Genomic DNA, 23,864 nt, shown 5'->3' with positions numbered 1-23,864 from the left:
CTTGTTTCTCTACTGTCCTACTTCTAGAACAACTTGCTTCTCTCTACAAATGCTAATACTAGCTGAGCTTTGACATGTAGAAACACCCAAAGTGACCTACCTGCTAGTGTGAATGCATGCTTGGCTGAAATCCTTTTAACACTATCCATCACTGCCTGGTTAATTCTCATTTGTCATGCAAAGACTGTGCCCTATGTAGGAATTCTGCTGCCAAAGGCTTTTCCATAAGTCATGATCCTCATCTGTCTGAGCCTAATAGCTACATATCATTATACATATAGATATAGTCTTCATGAATGGTCAAGACTGAAGCCCCCAAGCCACTTCCTTACCAGAATAATGTTGAATCAGCTGGATCACACATACCTGTTTCATGGAATCACCCAAGTGACACAGAAAAGCTACTTTAAAAATACAGAGAGGTCAAAAGTCTCATCCCCACAAAGAATTGCAAAAGCCACATTCCATATGTGACAGTCCTTGATGGACAGGGAAGCAGTGGAAGGGTGGGGAAAGCCTAGAATAGATTTAATTCTCTTTGCAAATGGAGTAAAGCCACCCTAATCTGATTTTCTTGGGAGAGAATTCAGTGATGAATGGTTCTGCGTAGTATGCTGAGCCATCACCACACCAGAGCCATTTATCACTCTGAATGCATGGAGGCAAATGTGATTATTATTTAAATAAACTACAACTGCCCCCTGCGCTGTCCTCTGTGTGTATAACCCGTGGCCTTCATTCATCTCAGAGAAGTTAAATCTTAAAATGACTAAGCTGATCCGTTTCCATTTTAAACGATGCCAAGGGCACCACTGAAAAGGGGAAAACATGGTGACTTGAAGGAAAATGATGTTTGTTCCGTGAGTCATTTGTCTCCCTAACTTCTGTGCCTTTGATGCACCTGACAACTTCTGCATTGCTGAAGGTGAGAGCAGCCCAGGGCAGCTTTTGGGTGGAGAAGGATGCAGAACAGCAGGGGAGGCTGGCACGGCTGGGCGGCAATGAGGGCTACCTGCTGCAACTTGTCTAACTCCTGTGGACCACGCTGAGTCATGTTCAGCAGCATCTGTGACATACCACGTGCACAAAGCAACACAGTATGATGCCCTTTCACAGTCATTTTTCTATCCAGCTCTACTCTGGAGACTGGTTTTGATCTTTTTATCCCTGGCCCAGGTACAATTGGGCTCAGACCTCCCCTACTGGCTGCAGATAATGCTGACAATTTATGCAGCTGCTGAAGCACAGGCAATTTTTCAAACTCCTTTTGCACACACCTGGGGACCATCAGCTCAGGTAATGATAGATAACATTGCTTTGGCTGCCCAAGACTAAGCTATGGCTGCAAAATTTTCCAAGAATCCCAGTTATATATCCTGGAACTCGCTAACGCTGAGCTTATATCACTGAACCCAAATGGAAAGAGGGTTTAGGAAACAACTTGCTTAGCATAAAGGTACCACCATGTCAGCATGAGGTGCAACTCTGAGTATAATGAAGGTGGCTGAAGGACTTTCCTTTTCCTCAGGCTGGGGAGCACCCTAATCCCTACACACCTCCATGCGAGGGCTGCCCTGTGCAGTGGTGCTACCAGGGGAGCTGTGTGCTCACACACCAGCTGCAGCCATCATTTGGGTCTTGACATAAGCTTGCAAAGATCATCTGAAGTACCTGAACATCTTATATAATCATAATTAATGTGAGTGGAGAAAAGCCCCTTTTGAAAAACAGCACAGGACTTGGTTTGCACACACTGAGCAAGTGTCAGTAAACGCTTCATGTGTAGGATAAATCTGTCCTTCTGTGACAGCGGCTCATAGGTGCTATTCTCAAGCGCAAAAAATAATGTAATACAGTGAAAAAGTAAACCCAGGCTGCATTAGCACCTACCCACAAACACTACCCCTTCCTCCAGCACTGGTCCAGAACAGATGAAATGCTCTCACAGTCTCTCTGGACAGCCTGACTTTTGACTATTGAGACCTATATCTCCTCTGTGTATTGAATTTCAAAGCAAGGAGAGAGCATCTGAATTGAATTACTCAGCACTGGATTACTTAAGTGTCTCTTGCGAGCTTCCTCCTGTGAGCAAGCAGAGGACGAACTCCCAGCTAGTCATGCTTTCTTCCCTACCTGAACTCCTTTTTCATCGTTCTCAGCACGCCGGGTCCCTCGAGGCGGAGCGTGACGTTCTCCAGGGTTTGTTTCAGAGGATTGGTGAATTCCACAGTCACGGACATTTCTTTACCAGCTACCATCGCACCTTGCGTCTGCAAGACAAGGAAAGAGCAATTCTCCGCAAGCTGATAATAATAAAATGCCCCGCGGTGAAATCTGTAGGGCTAAACGCACAGTAGTTGCAAGGAAGGAGAGGAGGGGGAATGGAGCACACAGCAAAACACCATAGGGCAGAGGAAGCCTAGTCAGAAAAAAATTGTTGGATGAGCCCATAGGCACCACTGCAGATTTTCCTACCTGTTGCAATTTTCCCTCAGGCCACGTGGCAGGTGAAGAGGCAGGCCCCCATTTCCATAGAGAAACCAGAAATCTGCCCGCGCAGTCCTGGAACTCAGTGCCCAACTGAGGGGGCCTCTCTCCCAGGTGATTCCCCCCTCCCCAGGCTCCCCACCAGCACTGAAGTGCATGGCCTGCTCAGGACGTAAGCTCCAGAGGAGAAGGGCAGGTCTTATTACACTACAGTAGGAACACCGGCTCACGTTGCTTGCACTCCCCAAAAGTGTTGTGCCCGTCTTCCCCCTGCCTTGCAACCGTCTCCCGTGCTCTGAAGGGTTTCAAGCCCTGCTCTCGATGTAGACCTGAGAGACAGCTGTTCTCCAAAACACTCACATAGCAAAAAAAGCAATAAATTTTACACTGGAAAATATAAAACTGTGAGACTAATGACCAGCGGTCACATTGATTTCCATGTGTATTACAGTACACAGCCGAAGGAATCTGTCTGTCCCTTCAGATCAGTGCTGGTAGTACAGCTGCCAGGAAAACACCTCCAAACGAACATGTTTTTAAAGAAAGACTACGTGCATGCGGATTTTTTTTTTCTTCCCCCCGCCCCCCTAGAAACACAACATTTCTCGCAGAATATAAAAGGCTCAGGCAAGGGGTTTCCACTTATGGCTGACAGATCCCAGCTGGTCCACGGACTACTTTAAAGGGCCTTGAGAACGGTAGCTAAGAAAAACAAATATCTTGACAATAAATTTAAAGTATGCTATGCTGGGGTCTGCAGCCCTACTGCAAATTTTTTAAGGAATATGACAGTTGCAAAAAGGTGGAAAGACTCTGCTCTAAGGAATCACTCTGCACCAAATGCCAATATATTGACTGGAGTAAAGAATGAGATACTCACAGCTAAGCTTTCAACAGTATTTGGCCACCTGCATTTGCAAAAAGTTATCGGTGACATTTTCACAAGTCCTAGCCCAATTAGAGGTCTAATGTCCTCCTTATTTCAATTGCCCTTATTGCCAATTGCCCACTGTTCCACGGGGGGATACAAAATCATCCTGAACTCACACACATGTGACTGAGACCATGATCTGTATTTGCTGAGTTTATTTTTGTATACTTGGTCTCAAGCTAAATTAGAATATGGTGTAATTTCTGACATTGTTAACTCTGACAGTCTCCTTAGACCAACAGAGAAAGATCAAAGGTGTATCTGAAGACATGAGAGGAAGTACGGTTTTTAATTTTTCTCCCTTACTCTCACATTAAGTACTCCAGTCTGCCAGTCAAATTCAATGGAGAAATCTGACAAGAAGTCTAGGGAGATAAACTTCTTCAGATTTCTTAAAAAAACAATAACGTAAAGTTTCCTATATAAATACATAGGTATATACACACGCGCACACACACATACTCTTAAAAAAATCCAGCTATTAAAAATTCACCTTATTTTTACACATCACAAAGAAGCAGTGACGAGGCAAACTCAGTTTTGCTAGAAGACATGGTTATTGGAAAACCGCCTTTCTCATATACTAAACATCCTTTCTTCATAGAGCAGGGAGGATAAACTATTTTGAAGCTGAGATTTGGGATCCTATATAAGATGTTCTGTCTAAGTACCGAATTGAAAGAACTCTCTACTTTCAAAATTTGGTTATTGAAGACAGGTATTTGAAGTAGGTTTTATCTGTCTTGTTTACCTCCTCTCTAGAATGCTCAGTAAACCAAAAAACTTTCACTTGAAAATACCAATAGTCTGATCAGATCATAGTGACATTTCTGCAGACCATGAAATATTTTGCAAACTTCACTGTAGTTTTGATCTACATATTTTAAAAAGCTTTTTCTGCAGAAGGCTGCTGCTTAAGATTACTACATATATTATTAAATGGAAACATGAACATTTGTTCAAATAAATATTCAGGGAGGAAAATGTCTATAAACTTAGATTTCTTTCAAGGTCCTGAATTTTAGGGAACTGCATTCATGTTCATGTAAAGCTTCCTGAACAGGTGTTCTGATATTTTTTTTTTTAGTATTAGGAAAAAAGCAGATCCAAATGACATCATGCAAAGCAGATGAAGGCTCAGCACTTGAAAATGAGGCAATTTATTTGGATGCCCAGTTATGAATTGAGATCTCTAAATCTCAGCCCTGCCTTTGCCATATGACATAGGATCCTTGTCCTACACAAACATTACACTTCTACATTTTCATAGGTATCATGCCACTGTCTGCAGAAATCCTTGAACTTTCAGGAAACTCCACTGACGGTGCATTCACAGAGTGGCAGTAAAGCACTGAAATCCTGAAAGCATCGTCCCAAATGGATGCTGCCCATCCAAGTTAGGAGGAACTTTCCACAACACCTGCAGGAGCTTTCCAAGCAAATTCACAGCAGTGTCCTTCCTTCTTCAGCAAGAGGCCTCTGTGCTGTGTTGCTTTAAATGTAATAGACTTCTGAAGTAGTTTAAAGACTTGAGTGACTCGAGTGAGTAGTCTCTCTTACCCTTTGAGTTCCTTCAGCTTTTCTCAGATCTTTTTCCTTCCTTCCTTCCTCCACTGTGATGGCTTCAGCTCTCTACTACCAGTGATGCTGTCAGCCTCAGACTTCAATGTAGGAATACTCGGTACAATCTACAACATACCTATACACCCTTGTACACTCCAGCCAGCTGCTGCTTTATAAGGCCCATGTTAGCCTGAAGGTCTAACCTGCACACACACACACAACACACACACCCATCCCAGAAGTCAATAGGACAGCCCTGTAGAGAATAGCCCATGTGCAGCATTGTGGTCGCTCCCCTCCACCCTAGCCCTGAGCTACCTTGATCCTCAGGGAGGGAATTTCCAGGACTGTTGCCTTCTGTGTGGCCAGAATCTTCCCTGTTTCATTGATCCGCGCCGTCACAAAGAAATGAAAGGAGGCTTGGTCCAGCAGGTCACTCAGGTACTCGCTCGATTTAATCACAACATCGAAAGCACTAGCTGAAGAGAGAAACAGGAAAGAAAAAAGGCATCTGAAGCAATCTAATAGATAATTGCTCCTCCCATCATGGCCACTGCCAGGTACCTAAGTGCCTTGGAAAAAAGGTGGCCCACCACCAAAGAATTACTTTGATTTTTTTGCCCAAACCATCTTAATTTCTTTACCTCACTGTTCCCTGTCTTGTCTTGCCCTCTTTTCTTTTAGCCTGTGAGCTCGCTAGGGCAAGGGCTGGGTTTGTGCACAGCCTCTGCCCAGGGCCCAGGTCACTGTTAAAGGTTTCTAGGCACTACCACAAAATAAGTGAGAAGCAAGACCGGCAAGAAATAGCTACTGGGCACAAAGGTCCAAACCAGCTATTGAGTGTCAGCCCTGTAAACATTTGCTCTTTCACTTTATTCCTGCTCTTTCTCTGCCCCTCTTCCTGGCAGAGGGTTGCCACCAGGGATGCCACCAGAGCAGCCACTGGGGGTTGCAAGTCCATGCAGGCTAACTAGGAGACCACCAGCTCTCCAGGACATGTCTGGATATCTGCCTTTGTCCTACACTGAACTTGCCTGCAAAATTTAGCAAGAAGGTCATCCTGCCACCAGCATACCCTTCATAGAACTTTCACGTGCTCCCTGACGATATTTATTGGAAAGAACAAGTCCCCCTGAGCTAGATGGTTGAGATGCAGGGAATCATTAATTTTAACCATATTGAACTGCAATTCCCAGGCCAACAATGGTGTGAGAACGTGATGCAGAGAAGCAGACCTGCTAACTAAGTGACTGGGCAGAATATACAGATCTGGAGTTCTTGCCTCTATAAACATTCATTATAACCCTAATAAACATATCAAGACCTCCCATCTGTTAACTATGATTATTACTGTTGTCCATTATTTGTACTGTATTTGTGACATACACTGTACACACTGAGATAACTGAACTCAGTTGGGTAAATGACATTCACCCCTTTTCACTCTTTTGATCCGCTCACATCAAAACCAGTTCCTTGATTTGGTTTCAAAGCTATTCCCTTGGTGACCACCTGACCTGGATTTACCAGGCCAGCCTTAAACTTACTTGATGTGTTCCCCCTCCCTCCCTCTCCCTCTGTATCTCTTGTAAAAGAATTTCCCATAATGCCCCAAACTGTAATTTATAAATCAGGCAAGGTATTTCTCATCTGTGTAAAGCAAGTAAATAAATAAATAGTTACAGTCAAAGAGAAATTTACTTTACAGTGGAAGGAAAGATGAACTTTTCTGTTTAAATTTAATCACCACAGGGAAAAAAAAGGAAAATAGACTTCCATTTCTTTAGCACTGGCTGTGCTGGTAAGTTACCAGTACCACTTACTGCCCTTGGGAAAGTCAAGGGAGACACAACACCAAGCTGCCTTACAGCCTTGCAAAAAAAAAACCAAAAAAAAAAAACTAAATATAACCGAGTAGATGTAAGAGCACCTTTGAAGGCACTAGAAAGTTTAAGCTATTCAAATCCTCAAAGATGTTTTCAACCCACACAATTCCTTTAATCATTATTCTGAAAATCATGCATTCACTTCCTGTTCGAAAACTTAGTTTGCTTCATTCTTTCAGTAGCATGAGCTGGAAGAATGCCTCTTACACATCTTTATTATATTGTAAATTTTTGTTACCTCCAGATATATATACACTCCTTGCCATCAACAAAGCCTACAAATTCTGCCTGAGTGTCTCAGAAGGTATCCAACCATCACGCCCCTAACAGAGCATTCTCACACAGTTGCAAATGATCATGCTGCCTCCCTTCACACTGCCCATCTGCTCAGACACCGTTCCTGATCACGTGTGGAGTGTACTCCTTTCCAAGGCAAAGGTGAAAGAATTCATGCTCAAGTTTTATGAATCACCCTCAGAGATGTAGTAACTTCTGAGGGGTTTTTGTCCTCTTGTGGGACAAAAAGCTCCACGAGTCGATGACTGCAGCTGAGACGTAAGGTAATAATTTCCGCCTTGAAAGATGGTAATACCTTAAAACATGTCTCCTTGGCCAGAAGCAGTGATGGGCACCTAAGTTTGGCACACATGCAAAAAAAATCCATGTTCTGTTCTGTCAGGTGTCTCTCTCTAGTCTATGTTCACTCACCATCAGTAAATTCAGAGTTTCAGCACAGCTTCAAGAAGCCGTTTTACAAACCATTTACTTAACTTAGAAAAAGTGAATTATGAGGCTCAGTGATGCTTAAACATCTATTCATTTCATTTCTTGCAGAGAGGAGCTAGATGAGCCTCAAAGCATTGCAGAAGCTGTGTTTTAGGTAATAATACCTTACACAGACCTTTGATGCAAGAGCAGACCTATGTCCTGGAACCAAGCACAAATTACAACCGGAAAGTGTAGCAGGCATTTGCACATCACCTACAAGATGACTGAATTTTCCCCCATCGAAGAAGTTGCACAGAATTTAGACCAGGCAGTTGAAATTAATTTTTCTAATGTACCTAGCCAAGTCTCAAAAAGTTTTGCAGTATTTCAGATCAAATATTTTGTAACTGATGAAAGCCACTGTAAACCCCCACAATGTGTTTTGATAGGCTGCGTTGGAACAACTCAATGCCCATTTCCAGCCTCCCCGCAAATGAGTTGGGGAGTTAGAAAGAACCAGCAAGCAGCTGTCAGGGCTTTGTTATAGACCAGAGGTAGAAGCTTCACCTGTAGGTTCCTGTAAGTGGACTTCTACTTTACAGAGATTAATCAGCTCCAAATAAAAATGTGCAATTTTAGATGATGCTCAAAGTGAGGAAGAAACCAGAGGATTTTTTTTCATGGCACAGCAGGAACTGTGGTTCCATGGGGGCTTCTCACTGAGACAAAACTTTATGAAATGAGGGTTATGAAGGTTATGAAACCTCATGAGAGAAGCCTTATGAAATTCAACAAGGGCAAGTGTAGGGTGCTGCACCTGGGGAGGAATAACCCCATGCACCAGTACAGGTTGGGGGCTGATCTGCTGGAGAGCAGCTCGATGAAAAGAGACCTGGGAGTCCTGGTGGACAACAGGATGACCATGAGCCAGCAATGTGCCCTTGTGGCCAAGAAGGCCAATGGCATCCTGGGGTGCATCAAGAAGAGTGTGGCCAGCAGGTCAAGGGAGGTCATCCTCTCCCTCTACTCTGCCTTGGTGAGGCCGCAGCTGGAGTACTGTGTTCAGTTCTGGGCTCCCTGGCTCAAGAAGGACAGGGAACTGCTGGAGAGGGTACAGCAGGGAGCTACCAAGATGACTAGGGGACTGGAACACCTCTCTTATGAAGAAAGGCTGAGGGACTTGGGTCTTTTCAGTCTGGAAAAAAGACGACTGAGGAGGGATCTTATCAATGCTTATAAATACTTAAAGGTTGGGTGTCAGGAGGATGGGGCCAGGCTCTTTTCAGTGGTGCCTGGGGACAGGACAAGAGGCAATGGGCACAAACTTGAGCATAGGAAGTTCCCCCTAAACATGAGGAGGAACTTCTTTACTTTGAGGGTGGCAGAGCACTGGAACAGGCTGCCCAGGGAGGTGGTGGAGTCTCCATCTCTGGAGACATTCCAAACCCGCCTGGACGCGTTCCTGTGCAACCTGCTCTAGGTGACCCTGCTGTGGCAGGGGGGTTGGACTAGATGATCTCCAGAGGTCCCTTCCAACCCCTGTCATTCTGTGATTCTGTGAAAATCTGTCCTCTTTGAGGAGAGAGGGCTTACAGTGTCTCTTGAGCTGGGATGAGATAGGCAAGATGGATGAGAAATCTCAGAGGTCAGCCAGGGTTGCAGTGATCCAGCACCAGACCTAGATCAAGAGGCCCATCCTTCAGCCTCCCAAAGTCTTGCCACTGCCGCTGTACTCAGCAGAGGTTGCTTTTGCCCAGTAGCAGCGTCAAGAAGGCAAAACCATTGCTCCTGACTCTCTCAGTAGGGAACTCAAGTGGAGGATCCTCTGACTTAGCCTCCACAAGGGCATGTTCTCTTCACTTTTGTAAGCTGGAGGCACTGACCCAGGAGCACAGGCCTGTCAGGAAAACAAGTGATTGGCAGTCACTTGTCACTAGAGAAGCCAGGGAACTACAACCAGCCTTCTCCCTAGCACTTAGGAGTACAGCAGGTCCTCAACACTTGCTGACTGATTTCCAAAGGGGGATGACATGGCTGCCATGAAGTAGATTGGTTATGTCCAAAATAAAAAAGGAGAACATCCCTCTTCCTTACTTTGAGCAGTGCAAAATCCTGCCCTCAGACATGTGAGCTAGGCTGCCAGGAACTGCTTTTTTCATAAGAAGAGGGAGGCAGGGTCTCCCCACTGCATTCCAGAGGACACTAGGAAAAGCAAATGCTGCATCTGTAAAGATAACTCGCCTTTGGGGTGCCTGCTAGCTGACAAATTCCCCTGCTCTATAGCGGCACACTCTAGTTAACACACAAACATTTTAGATCACTGTAAACACAAAGTCCTGAACCACCCAGTCCTCCAAAGCCAGATGTGCCCTTGAACCCACTCAGAGCTTGTCAGCTTCTACGGGGTAAGACAAGATACTCACCTTTTTGTCCCTGTAAATGACACCCTGGGGAACCAGAACTTTTCCTTTGCTTGCTGAGATACTGCTAAGAGGCCATAGGCATGAAAAACAATACCTTGCAGCTTAATACCTGCACTCCTTTGCTTTCTTTTGTACTAAGTAAGAAAAATGCCATTCCCAGACATGCAGCTCAGTGTAAGAGAGCATTATGCAGGGACCAATACACTGAAGAAAACAGCCTTAGCTCTAACCGACACTGGCAGCAGGTCCAGAATTAGGAATGGAATCTCCTGATACCCAATAGAGTATCCTACCCTTACTAGCTTTGTCTCTACCTGTAAGTAGAGGCACTGGACAGTTAATGACACAGAGAAAAAATGCTAGCAGGTTTGAAAACAACTATGCAAGTCTTACATGAATAGGGTTCCAGTTTTGCACTGAAAGAGTGCTTCTTGAATTCATTTTTTGTGACTCCTGTATAAAACACTATGTTGCCTGAAAGGTAGGTAGTAGCAGTGTAGGTGTTGCGACTTTTGTTCCTGAAAGTTATAGTGACTTTAAAGTCACTGCCAAGGACTGCCTTTTGCGCTTGGAACTCCATGTCAACATCCGTTTGTGGCTGATACGAGGTGCCTTGGGTAGTTTGCTTTTTAACGCCGTACATCACAGCAGTTTCAAGAGCCAGTCTCTCTTCCTCTGAGCCTAGAAATGAATGACAATCAAATTTAGAAAAGAAACAGGGGTACTGCATTAGCCCTCTCACTGATCCCAAGGGTGCATCTTCCATAGTTTGTGGTAGCTGAAATGAATAGATGAGGACAGTGAACCTTCCTGTGGTAATTAGGAGAACTTCACAGCTTCCAAGTGAGCTGGTGTTAAAGATTCAAGTCATATCAGATAAATTGAGGTAGCTTAATTGATATTAATGGAGCTACACTGATTTACCCTGTGCAAACATCTGGCCTGAGTAAGAAATGTCTAAACAGCTGTACAGAAAGCCTTGAATGGTTTTGAATGCTTTCATTTACTCCATGACTACCTTTTGTTTTCACTGCAGCTTACTCAGTCCAAAGCATTTCTGAGTACCAAAGTCTGTGCTCTCAAGGCATCTGCAGTGTTTCTGCGATGGAATTACAAATAAAGAGTTCCAGAGGGCACTTTGGCAGCTTTTCATGAAGCTCCCTCATTGTCAGAGTTTTGTAAATCCACCATCCAAGATCTGACTGAGGTAAAACTACTTTGGCATGGTCCCACCCCATTTCAGGTTACCTTCTTGGAACTTGTACTCCTCAGTAATCTCCATCATTCCATCACACCCAACTTCCTTGGTCACAATTAACTGCCCAACATGGGTTGTGTCAATATTTTCTATCACTTGGGTTCCATTCTTTGCCCTTCTTAAGTAAACAATATCACTATTCACCTATAAAATTAAATGAAAAAGAATCGAGATACGTGGAAGTAGAAAGCAAGGGAAGCCAGCCTAACTCCCCTCAAAACAATGACATGCTGACTGGAAGTCCCATTAATTACTCGTGTTGAAGTCCCATGTGTAAAATTAGTCATATGCTACAATAACGACTAGAGGCATTTTACTATTCGCAGCTCCAGAATGACAGACAGCGTAAACTTGAGTAGGCTACGGAGATACCGTTCAGATTTGGGGAGCACGATTACACATTCCTTGCACCAAAAAGCTTTAGACCACAGAGAGGGGAATTCTTCGTAGATAAAATATCTTTATTCTCTTCTGTCCTAAGCAATTCAATTCCTTCTGTCCTAATACAATTCAATTAGAGAGAGAGACTTGCTCTACAGCTACTGCAATTCTGGGCACACCAGCTCTGGTGGTGCAAGAGGTTAAAACTCCAGGCCAGGCCCTCCCGCTCCTCATGGAGATATTTCCCTCTCAGATCTGCCAGTCAAACCACCCATGTGAGCTCTCCTTGACCCACTGCAGCCAAAATGAACACAGTGAGCAAGAGCCTCTTTAAAATCACTGCAACCATTTTGACTGAAATAAGCAAGGGAACTTTAACATAAGCAGCTTTGCTGGCAAGCCTAAGAAGGCGGTAACAGCTAACAAGGGGTGAAGATGAGCAGCTAGAGCTAGTGACTCATTTGCCAGCACAGCTGGAATCTGGGATGGATAAACGACCACAGCCTGAAGTTTCATCTGACCCAGAGCAGCTTTTTCTGCTTATTACATTGGTGAGCAGAGATTAGAGAAATCTCTGTCATTCATTACAGCTGTATCACATCTACTAGCCTGCATGTCAAAATATAATTATGAGATTTTTCTTTGACGTGGAGTACATGTGAAGTAACTTCTAAGTCCATAAATTGCAGTGGAGCCCTATCTTCTATCTCACCTATGGTCCCACTGATATCACTCAACACACTAAAAATTTTCAAGTACGTACCTCAGCATAGACAAAAGGAGCATCAAATTGGAAGCAAACGTGACCGTGTTTAATGGCTTGAACCGAGGCTGGGCCACACCTGTACATACCTGTAGGGAGAAGACAGATACAATGAGAGATTAAATTAATTAAAAACCATGTCAAAATGTTATATTTTCTCAAAGAAAAAGAATTGTTGGGGTTTGGTGAACCCTTTTAATAGTTTACAGGAACTCCTGATGAAGAAGTGAAAAGCTTAAGTTACGTTGCCAGCCCTCTAAACAACACAGACTCAAGTCTGGAACTACTTAGTGGTTCAGTACCTTTAGTCTCCATCTCTGTATGTCTCAAGTGCTTGAAATGTGGTTAAAGCTGGTTTTGCTTAAAGCAGATAATTTTTGAAGGGCTCAGTTATATCACAGGCTGAGAAAGATCTCACTGCAAATTTGCTAAGAATGTCTTTTAAGAACTGTAAAATTAAGGACTGGGAAGAAATAGCAGTGGCTTTTCACTTTTTCTTTCTTGCCTACCGCCTGCTCAGGAAGTTTACTAAGGGCTGCAGAAACTGGCTGATGTATAATGAAAAAGAATTAATTTGATCAGGCTCCTCTGTAGGTTCTGTTAAATTTTAGAAGCCATCTATTGGCAACATCACTACATCTCTTCTGTACCAAGCAGGGCACTTCTCATGCAGGATTTGGTGCACTTGCATCATGAGCAGTGTTATAATAAGGACAGATTTATTTTAGAGCTCAAAACAAATCAGGAGAAGGCCTTCAGCACAGGTGAGTGTGGTAATCTGGTGCAAGAACTTGTCGCTGGCCATATGGTGGCATTGGCTCAGCTCATTGTTTGCCACACAGAACCCAAGAATTGGAAAAAGAGCTAAGGAGGACTTCAAGGAATATTACCATCACTGGTTTCTTGGGGTGTCCCATCAACAACCTGCCACCCTCCAAAACCAACAGGAAGATCAGGTCTGGTCATCCAGGCTTCATTCCAGCAATGATAGTTCCTTAGACAAGAGATGAGACCAGAATATTAAATTCTTGGAAAGAAACATACAGACCAAAACAAACCTGTGTATTTATGTCCTGCCATTGCTTCAATAACAACATTTGCCAATTTAGGGGTCAAAAAGTTGGTTCTTTTTAGAGAATAGATTTTTTGGTCCAAAAGTTTGGTACCTATCTATTAAAACCTGAAGGCCACAATCTTTCATTGTAGTTTATTGACTGCAAGTTGAAGAAGCTTTTGGATTTGTCTACTGTGTTCTGAATGTAAATGTCTTTGAGAACACTTTCCAGTGCTTGGAGATTGTTGGGGTTGCTTTTGAAGAGCTACACAAACTACAATCCCTTTCCAGGCAGACACCTCCACTTCAGTCTGTCTGCTAAAGCAAGCTTTGAATCTTCTTCAAGCCACTGAACTTGGTCTGCTTTGTAACTATTAAGACTGAAGCTTTGGCGCCTCTTCTGAAGAGATTTCAGGATCAACTCCATAACGTACAGCATGTAGCTTTGTTTTCATGGCTCAAAACAAACATGCTTAGCTGTTTTCCAAGTTTGTTGAGAAAAAGACCCTGTATATGCTTTATAAGACTATCCTCATTCTGGATTCCTTATAAGGTCTTCCCAGTCTATCATGCCAATCAGGGAGGTCAGATGTCCTAGAACCCACCCCAGCCACTGGGAGAGTATGCTGAAAGGTGAATTTCTGAGAGCGGTTCATCTAGGCGCTCAGCATTGTAATGCCCTCACTTGGCTGGATGCTCAGGAAAAGCAAAAAACGCTACAGCACCATCACAGTCTGCCCAGGATGTTTCAACGATGAACAGAAAAGACAGACAAATCTTGTAACTTCCCGCAATGCTACCGGCGCTCAAGGGAGAGCACAACCAAGAAAAAAAAGACAATCTAGGAAGAAGGTCTTGCAGTAAAGCCAGCAAAGCGTTTTAATTTCTTTACTGCAAAAAAATAAAAGAAGAAAGAAGTAGAGAAAGGGGCAATTTTGCTTGCAAATTATACATATCCTCCAGCAGATATGAATAAAATTACATCTGCGTAGCTGCTGATACAGCCCCTAGTACATGCAATCATATTAGCAACCAAAATGGGGATTGTTAAATTCTGACCATTTCATTAATAATAGGTGAAAACCAGCCATGGAGCAGAGTCGGGAGGATCTGAGACTTGTCTAACAAGACATTTCAAAGTGGAAATGAAAGCTTGGATCAGGGTAAAACTTGTCAGTTAGGAGAGTTAATGAAGCAGCACTACAGAAAAAGGAATTATTCAAGGAAAATGACGCACACTCAGAGAATTTTTGATGCTGCTGAGAGTAGTCAATGCTGAATCATGCTCGCAGAGCTTTGTTGAGGGCTACCAAAGATTGGGGACGTAATTTGTGGTAGCTGAGATTTTGAAAACTGTTATGTCAACATGTGAGAGAGACAATCCCTGCCCTGAAACCTTCACTGTTTCACTTTGAATCAAACTCAGATGTGTCATTGGCTTTGTGTTCTGTGAAAGAACCCGAAGAGCAGGCAGGAGGGAAGGATGATAAAACCAAAGGGGGGATAACAGTGTGGAAAATGGCAGCTCTGCTTCAATTCTGTAACTAGGTAATGCGTTTCTTCTACATTTTTTCTCCATTCATCCTAGGGGACAGGACCTTTCTTACTGGCTTCTATTGGTGTAGTGTTGGGCGCACCAGGATGGCAATTTCTTTAGGTTAGCTGCCATGCAAATATCAAATACACTTAAGGATATTGAATGTGAATGGACAGAAAGACATTGCTTATAAAGCACATGAGCATTAAGGAAAGGAGGACGAGGGGAACATTTGCCTCTTCAAAATGTAGCAGAAACTTCTCTCTGGTAGAAGTGAGCAGAGCTGAGGAGCTGGCTCTGCAGCCATAATTTGTTAAACTGATTCTGTAGTTTTTGTATTCTACAGCAGGTCCAAGACATTAAAGAAAGCAAGAATGGCTACACAGATCAATGTTGTGACCATTAAATATTTACAGAGATAATTACGAATAGACTAAACAAAGCAATGGGGAAATAAATAAAAGATGACCAGGTGGGTTTTATGCCTGGAAGACAATTTAAGAAGGGTACTTCATATTGCTTATGAGACAGGCACATGCTGGAACCAGCTGCTGCCCTTTCATTAGCTAATAAGCTCAGGCATTGGGGTTGAGAGAGGCACTGATAACCTTAGTGAGAAATTAGAGAAAAGTGAGCTGGAAGTGAATGTGAGAGCAGAGGTCTCAGAAGGGCTTTCTCCATGGGCCTGGCCATGGATGAACCCTCGTGGGGCTGTGGGACTTCGAGCAAGTTTCTGCTGAGGTACTGACATCGGTCTGCTTGGACCTCACAGTAGGAGTGAGTCTTGATTCCCATCCAAGAGAAATATTCTTTAAGTGTCTTTATATCATCATTAAGAAAGACAAGGAGAACAAAGTGAGGGGACGGAGGCAGTACTGATGGGCCCAAATCCGGCCAGCTTTATAAAAATAACTTTTTGCAAAGTCTGTGTAATTCTGTATATGTGTTTTTTTGTTGTTGTTGTTTCCTATCCTGAGGGAGAAGATGATCTTTAATAAAAATAAGTAAATGTCAGATAACATTCAGGGGGAGCCCCACACTCAGAGATTGATTGGACTAAAAATTCTGGCTCCAAGTATCCCTGAAGTCTGAGAGAATTTAAAATCTAGACAGATCAGCTCCAGCAGTACAAGGCAATAGAAATAATATATTAATAAAGAAAAAGAGCTTTGCTTCCAGTTTTTAGGACATTATAAATAAAAGTGAGAAATACATTTAAAAAATCATTATAAATACCTTGATCTTGTCCTCTTAAAAAAAAAAAAGAAAGAATAAAAGAGACATTAAAAATAAAATCAAGGTTAAGACATAAGCCATTTAAAGTTGGCATGTGGGCTACCATGGAGTGTTACAGAGTAATGAAGAGAAAGGACACAGAGGAGAAATGAAAAGAGGTGTGTGATATATTAAGTCATGCCCAAAGGGTTATGTGCACCATGTACTAATAAATGCACCAGGAGAATAAAAGGATGAACATGGCAGTTTGAAAAGTAATCAAGCCAAAGAATAGCAAATGTAAGATGGGAGGATGAGATGCTGGTGTGAAGTTGCATATGGATTTCAGTGGAGCTGGTGGTCTGGCCCTGCTCCAAAAGAATAAAAAAAAACAGGACTGAATTAAGAAGTCTTGGGAAACAGCTGGGAAGTGGAGAGGTAAGGAAATAAATGGAAATATCAAAAGTGGGTGAGAGCTGTTTCAAGGATCAGGTTAGAAAAAGGGGAGAAGAAGAAGAGATGAGATGGTGACAAGTCTGAAGCACAACAATAATCCATTACTGGGTATATATGGACTGAGCAGTGGGGCAGCCAGTCACTGGGTCTTGTTTCACATGATTTATAGGCAGAGGAGTTTCAGAAGAGTGACTGTTCCTTCACATCTCTGTGAGCTGTAGAAGGACCAATGCCATAAGACGTACTGAGGTCCTGCTGCCACATACACTAGATGCAGCTTAGAAAACTGGGAAGCCCCAAGGATTCTAACAGGATTGAACAAAGCAAATAGCAGGACTACAACCCTGGACTTCAGGAGAGTAGGCTTTGCCCTGTTTAACGTTCTGCTTGGAAGAATCCCATGGGAGGCAGCACTGGACAGAAAGATAGGTCTAGGAGAGCTGGTTGTTTTTCAAGGGTCACCTTCTCCAAGCCTAAGAATGGTCCATCCCTATGTGCAGGAAATCAACCGACAGTGGAACAAGGCCGTATGGTAAACAAGGTGGTCCCAACTAAACTCAAACATAAAAAAAAGTACACAAGCAGTGGAAGCAGGGACAGGTGACCAGGAGGAATACAGAGACACTGTCTGAGCATGCAGGGACAGGTTTAGGAGAGCCAAAACTCAGATCAAATGGGGTATGTCAAGGGATGTGAAGAGCAATAAGAAAGGTAAGTACATCGGTATCAGAAGGAAGACTATGGAAAACACGGGTCGCATGCTGAATGGAGCGGAAGACCTGGTGACCAAGGACTAAGAAAAGGCCAAAGTATTCAGTGTCTTCTTTGCCTTGTTTTTTACTGCTAAGTTTTGTCCTCAGAAATCACAGCCCCTGAGACCAGTGTAGAAGTTTGGAGTAATGACAATTTATCATCTGTAGAGTCAGAACAAGAGGAGGAATATATAAACAAACTGGACACAAAGAAGTCCAATGGATCTGATGGGATAGACCCAAAAGTGCTGAGGGATCTGGCTGACGTCATTTTAAGATCACTCATATCTATCTTGGAAAGGTCGTGGAGACTGGGTAAAGTTCCTGAGGACTGGAAGAAAGCAAGTATCGCTCCTTTCTTCAAGAAAGAGAAGGAGTACCCAGAGAACTACAAACTTATCAGCCTCACCTTGATCCCTGGGGACATTTCTTCTTGCCAACATTTCCAAGCATATTAAGGACAAGGTGATTGGCAGTAGACAGCATGGATTTACAAGGGGCCAGCCATGCCCGACCAATCTGACAAGCTTTCTCTGATGAGACGAATGACTGAATGGGCAAGGGGAGATCAGTGCATGGGGCTTGTTTTCTCGTTTGACTTTAGCACCATCTCCCAGCACATCCTCACAGATAAACCATTGAAGTATAGACGAGATAAGTGGACAGTAAGATGTACTGAAAACTGACTGAACTGGTGGGATCAGAGGACTGTGATCAGTGGCGTGAACTCCAGCTGGAGCCTAGTCACTAGGTGTGTACCCCAGGGGTTGACACTGGGTCCAACACTGTTTAACATTTTCATTAATCACCTGGATGATGATAACTATTATGCCCTCAGCAAGTTTCCTGATACAGAAAACTGGAAGGAATGGCTGATGGACGAGAAGCTGTACATGAGGAGAGGCTGAGACAACTGGCACCATTCAGCCTAGAGATAGGAATGCTCAACAGGATCTTATCCATGTGTGTAAACGCCTGGTTAGGGAGTTGAGGGAAAGAAAATAAAGCAAGACTCTTCTCAGCAGCCCCCCGTGACAGGACAAGAAGCAACGGGCACAAATTGTAACACAGTAAACTCTCTCTGAACATCAGGAAACAGATTTTTACTTCCAGTCTCAACCATTCTGTGATGTTGTGTTACAAGCTTCCGATGTAAATGAACCTAGTTGTTTTCCTTAGATTCCCTCTTGGTAGCAGATGATGAAAGTCACATAAAAGAGGTTACAGCATCAGGTTCAGTCGTTTCCTCCACCACAGAATGGGTTTGTTACAGTTTTAATACAAAGACTTCCAGAGATTCTGCTGTTAATGAAACATGCTGATGAGCAGCTATGCTGATGAGTTGACGATGCCATTGACACAAATCAGGTATATTAACACTGAATAGGACAAGTATCTCCTGAATATAGGAATACAGAGGTCACATTCCCTGCTTCGCTCTAAGGAGGAGAAGCTTGAGGCCAAATAACCCTCACATAATTTCTGCGGAACAGAGCATATAATCAATATATGCTACACTTCTCCTGTCAGACAGGAGACAGGAAGAGTTCAAAGAGCGAGTTAGAGATCTGCCTTCTCCAAAAGAATATGTAGACTCCATTTCTTGTTCCTAGGGAGTTTTCTTTTTACAAATCTGGCAAGACCATTTCAGTAACTTGTTTCTTTTTCAGCTGAACTGGATTTGTTTTGGAAAGTACCTACTTGCGACAATGACTGCATGTACACAATGTAAAACCAGCCTACAAATACGGGAACTTGGCAGAAGCAGAACAAGAAGGGTGTTTTTCTATAGATATTGAGGTATCCTGTTGAGCCCGGATCCAGACTGATGGAAGTGCCCGTCCCACCCCTTTCCATTTGAGAAATGACCTGGCCCTGAGGACCACAAATGTATTCCAGCTCTCCTCCAGTGTGCTTAAATGTGCACTGTATGGTAACATTAGTAATGGGCTCCCCTAGGCTTTGTCTCCTTACATGACAAGGACTTCATATTGGTCAGCCTAGTAACAACCCATTCATTCTGTTTTACATCCACTAGCAGTGTTTAATGCACAGAGAAATAAATAAACCACAGGCATTGCTGTTATGTTTTTTCTACTTATATGGTTGACATATTAAAGGCAGTTGCTAGGAGAACTCACCAGACAGAGTCTTTTGTGGTGGTGGTGTCCACTTTCCCTTCATCATCCAGAAAGAAGTCCAACTGTAAATTGGCGTTGTTGTCATGGGCAGAAGAATAGTTGGTAATGAGTCTTGCAGGTATCCCCAAGCATCTCAGAACTGTGGCAAAGAGACAAGTGCGATGAGAATGACAAATATGAAGACTGTGGATGACAGGATGAGTAGAGAGAAACTATTAATAACTAGAATAAAATGGGAAAATTCAGTCAAATCAACCCAAATAATTCCTCCTATCTGTCTTTATATAGAATATGTTAAATATTTTATTTGGTCCTAAAATGATGAGCATTCAAGATGTGTAAGGGTACAATGGTTATAACCTAAGCAGCTGATTACCAATACTTTTAGAATAGTCTTGCAAAGTGAACAAACTGTAGCTTTTCAGGGCAAATCTGGGTGCAATGGGTCAACTGCATGACCAAATGTGGTATAAAGAAAAATAAGTTTGAGTTGCAAGAAATGCAAAGTATATTAAGTCTCCTAGTATCAGTAACCAAGGAGAATCATGAGTCTGTGCTAAAAAGAAAATTAATAGAAAGTATCTCCTTCTGGTTGATTTGGAGCTTTCCTGTTTGACATCTGCCGTCAGAAGGGATTTGGAGAACACAAAGAATAAAGCAGAAAATTATTGTTAACAAGGGGAAAAGCTGCATTATTTGCAAGTGAAATGTCAGAGTTAGAGAGCCTGAACAAAATGCATTACATAATTTGTATTGATTGCTAAGTAATAGTATTCTGGAGTCAATAGTGACTTCCCATAAAGGATCTTAAAAGGAGGATAAAAAAAAAAGATAGCCCCTACCCCTAAATCTCATATCATCACAATGTAGCACTGATGGCTCTCCTTCCCATTTGACAAATGGTAAATTTGGGAAATGTGGAAATGCTATAGCTACATCTGAAGTACAGTAGTGCCTCATTAAGCTTCTGTGTTTGTGGTGCACCCTGGCTGATAAATAGGCATGGAGCCTGAGGGGAGAGTGGGGCTGCAGGGTGACCATCGTCTCAGCTTCTCCAGCTGAAATAATTTGTGTCTTAGCCAAAAAAAGTTCCTGTTTTCCAATTCAGGAGCCAACAATGTTCTGCATAAAACAGAGGGGCATTTTTGGAAAGGGAAAACATTTTTATTGAAAAAATGTTTTTATTTAAAAATAGTACCGATGCTGCAATGTTGAACAGCCCTTGCTTCTACTGCTGGGTTTTGTATATTCATTAGTGTCACTACTGTGATTCCCAATAAAGTGTAAGACTGCACATTCATTTCAAGTTCCTGGATGACAAATTACCTGGATGCATCCAATACCATATGTACCTATTGATTAAACTTAATTCAAGTGCCCTCCCAGGCTTCCAGCACATGAGCCATCAGGGCTCATTGAAAATAATTTGTCTGACAATTTCAAGATTAATGACCATTTTTCAGAATGTTTTAGCATTTTTAACAGATGACTATCCAGAGTGTACAACATAGTAACCTTGGAAAGCTGGACTGGTCACAATGGTAAAATATTGTCAACTGAGAAAGACTCAAAATCAGCTCAAAACAAGCTTTTTATCTGTGTGTGGCTGTTTGGACCTTTGCTGTCCTCTCTGTGCAGTGGTCAGCAGCTGTATGTGTCAGTGGCTACATGCCAGATCAGCCACTGGACAACATTTTCATTTCATAATGCTCAACAAACTTTATACTTCAGCAATCCTTGCAGTACAGAGTGGCAGGTCTCTGACTTCACTACCTTAGTCAGCAAACCGAGTCTAGTTTTGCCCCAGATAAATACGCCTCTCCGTTTAACTCAGCAGGCTCTGGGCCTCTGCTGCGTTGCCCCAGTTTCACAGTGGCCTGCAGGCAAAATACGGCGAAGCAATGATTCGGGGCCAGTGCAGGGGGAACGTAGGAGAGCTGGTGAGACGAAGCAACAGTCAGAGGAGACAAGGTGGCCTGTGGAAGCTGCTGCGAGGAATTGCAACCATAGGAAACATTTGCAAGAGCCTTTTTGAACCCATTGCGTTGTGCAAAGGCTGAGGATCATCAAGTACAGACCACGCGACCTCAGGCAGTGAAGTGAAGGAACCTCTCAGGTTCTTTGGATGTGAGTGATTGTTCATTATCCCACTGCGCCAGGAATAAAATGAACCACTTCATGTGTCAAAGGACAGAGCACTTGCTAGCATCTCTCCAAATCAAAACAGGAACCTCTCCAGATACATGAAAGAGAAGCTGCATCCCCCGATGCAGCTGTGAGAAACACGTGCCAGCAGTAGGCTAGGTGGTCACAAGACAGCTTTATTTCCGAGGTCCTTACTGTTTTGAATAGCTTTTGAACTACCTCAGGTAACCAAAATGAGTTATGAAATTCAATTATCTAGACTGGAGGAAAGTTATGTACAAAATGAAACATAAACATACAGAACAGGAAAAAATAAAGTGAAAACACAGAGATGTCCAGGGCTGCCTGGGGGTGAAGAACTAGTCTTGTAACTTGTCATTAATTATTCAATTTCCATATTTGCTGCAGAAGACAGGTGACTAATATCCTTCATTTTTGATAGAAGTATAATGTAAAGAGAAGTATAATGCTATTCCTTGAGACAGCAACGTGTGACAGTATTGAATCAGGTGAAAAAGCAAAAGGTTTCACAGAGAGTTTTTCTGTAATTTCCTTTCAATGTCTTAAATACAAGGACCAAAAATTAGACCTTCAGCTGTGGCTGAAAAGTACTTGATAAAAAGTAGGCTCCAAGCCTGCAGAAATACTCATTGTATCTCCCTAGTCCTAAGCTGATCTGGTCCCCCCTAGTCTGATACTTAAATGCATGTGTTGCAAGTGCCTCTAAGGAAGATCATCTGGGTTTAAGACATTTTTAGTTTCTGTTCTGCTTCTTCTATTGGCCAGTGCCATAAGCATAGGAATGGCTTTACTGGCTCTACATTGGCACTTGACAAGGGCATTGTTTCCAAATGTCTGGTCCCCATCATCTGTATAATGCACATTTTTTATACTCACAGAGCCCTCCTTGACTCATAATATGCTGCAGTGTGTTCCAGTGTATTAGTTCCTCTGGGATGCTGCTGTTAGCAAGTGCTAGACAGTAAAAAAAATGGGAGCAATCCAACACTGAGACAATGCATGTCAATTTTGCTAGGAACAATCCTTGGTAGGTGAGATTTGGCCTTTCTGGAGCAGAAACACCACCACATATCCCATACTGGGTAATAGTTTCATGTTGTAGGTCTAGATAACAAGCCCCCTGTTCATCTCAGATTTCCTAACAGAAATGTGGAACGTGCCAAAAGACTAACTTTCTCTCTCTCAAACATACCCTCCTGAGTGACTGAATAGATTTTACTGAACCAATAAATAGTTAACAGAACTGTGTGGAAGAGCAGTCGAGCTGAAGGAGACGCCAAAGGTTTATTTAAAGAGCATCTATTTTAGCCATGTATTTTTAAGTATCCCTACCATTTACTCCTGAACACCATAGAGCCAGGAAGTATTTTAGTTAGTTTAACCTGAAAGCTCTCTCTGTTATGCAAGAACCACATAGCAATGTGGAGCTTTTCTCATGGATACCTACATGTGTTGAAGACACCAGCAAAGACCCAGCACTGGCCGTATCGCACGGGTTGCTTAGAACTGTAATACTCCAAAAGAATGTCCACACTTCCCGTCCAGGCAGAAGGTGGGACCCCGTTAGTGTACGTATTGTCCCAGGATCCAGCAATCACACCATTATCATCCCTGGAGTTGATCTAAAGACAAAGGAAATGAGCATTAGGAATGTCAGAGACAGAATAATACAGTGCTCTTTAACCCAGCAGATAAAGATAGGATGGGAGAGACTGAATATAGCCAAGTTTAGGCTAGAAGTAAGACAGAAATGTTTAATTATGAAGGTAGGAGATGAATAGAACAATCTTGCTAAGGGCCATGGATTCTCCATCGCTGAACAATTTTGAATGAATGTCAGACACTTAAAAATAATGGTGAAATTAAATCACCACACTGAGTATCCATGATGCTAATTTAGTAAGTTTTATTAACATTAAGCATGCTTACTGCTATGTATTTTTACTAAACATGGTCAGTTATACACTGAGAAGCAACCCTCAGAAATATTAAGTTGGATTCTTTCTTAACGTGTCTTTTTTTCTGTCTGTATCGGTCCAGAGATTTTAATAAAATCACTCCTGATTTACAGTGGATTGAGAGGAGAATGAGTCCACTGTTATTTTTAGAGTAGAAACTAATTTCTTCGGTCCAGCACACATGA

At 42.8% G+C, this 23,864-nt stretch overlaps 1 protein-coding gene across 2 annotated transcripts in view; it reads right to left on the bottom strand.

The window, feature by feature from the left end:
• F13A1 (coagulation factor XIII A chain) overlaps positions 1-23,864 on the bottom strand; it is a 77,642-nt gene that overhangs the window by 20,399 nt on the left and 33,379 nt on the right. For both annotated transcript variants that reach the window (XM_074576015.1, XM_074576016.1), the window contains exons 7-14: positions 23,169-23,343; positions 19,556-19,694; positions 13,291-13,394; positions 12,401-12,489; positions 11,247-11,400; positions 10,392-10,679; positions 5,300-5,460; positions 2,134-2,270 (exon numbers count right to left, since the gene is read on the bottom strand). In XM_074576015.1, the coding sequence (XP_074432116.1) occupies positions 2,134-2,270; positions 5,300-5,460; positions 10,392-10,679; positions 11,247-11,400; positions 12,401-12,489; positions 13,291-13,394; positions 19,556-19,694; positions 23,169-23,343 (1,247 nt within the window). The remainder of the gene's footprint in view (positions 1-2,133; positions 2,271-5,299; positions 5,461-10,391; positions 10,680-11,246; positions 11,401-12,400; positions 12,490-13,290; positions 13,395-19,555; positions 19,695-23,168; positions 23,344-23,864) is intronic.

This window comes from Larus michahellis, chromosome 2 (genome assembly GCF_964199755.1).
Source record: "Larus michahellis chromosome 2, bLarMic1.1, whole genome shotgun sequence".
In the NCBI taxonomy this organism is placed as follows: Eukaryota; Metazoa; Chordata; class Aves; order Charadriiformes; family Laridae; genus Larus; species Larus michahellis.
Note: the sequence above shows the minus strand (reverse complement) of the source record. Positions and strands in the feature narration are given on the sequence as shown.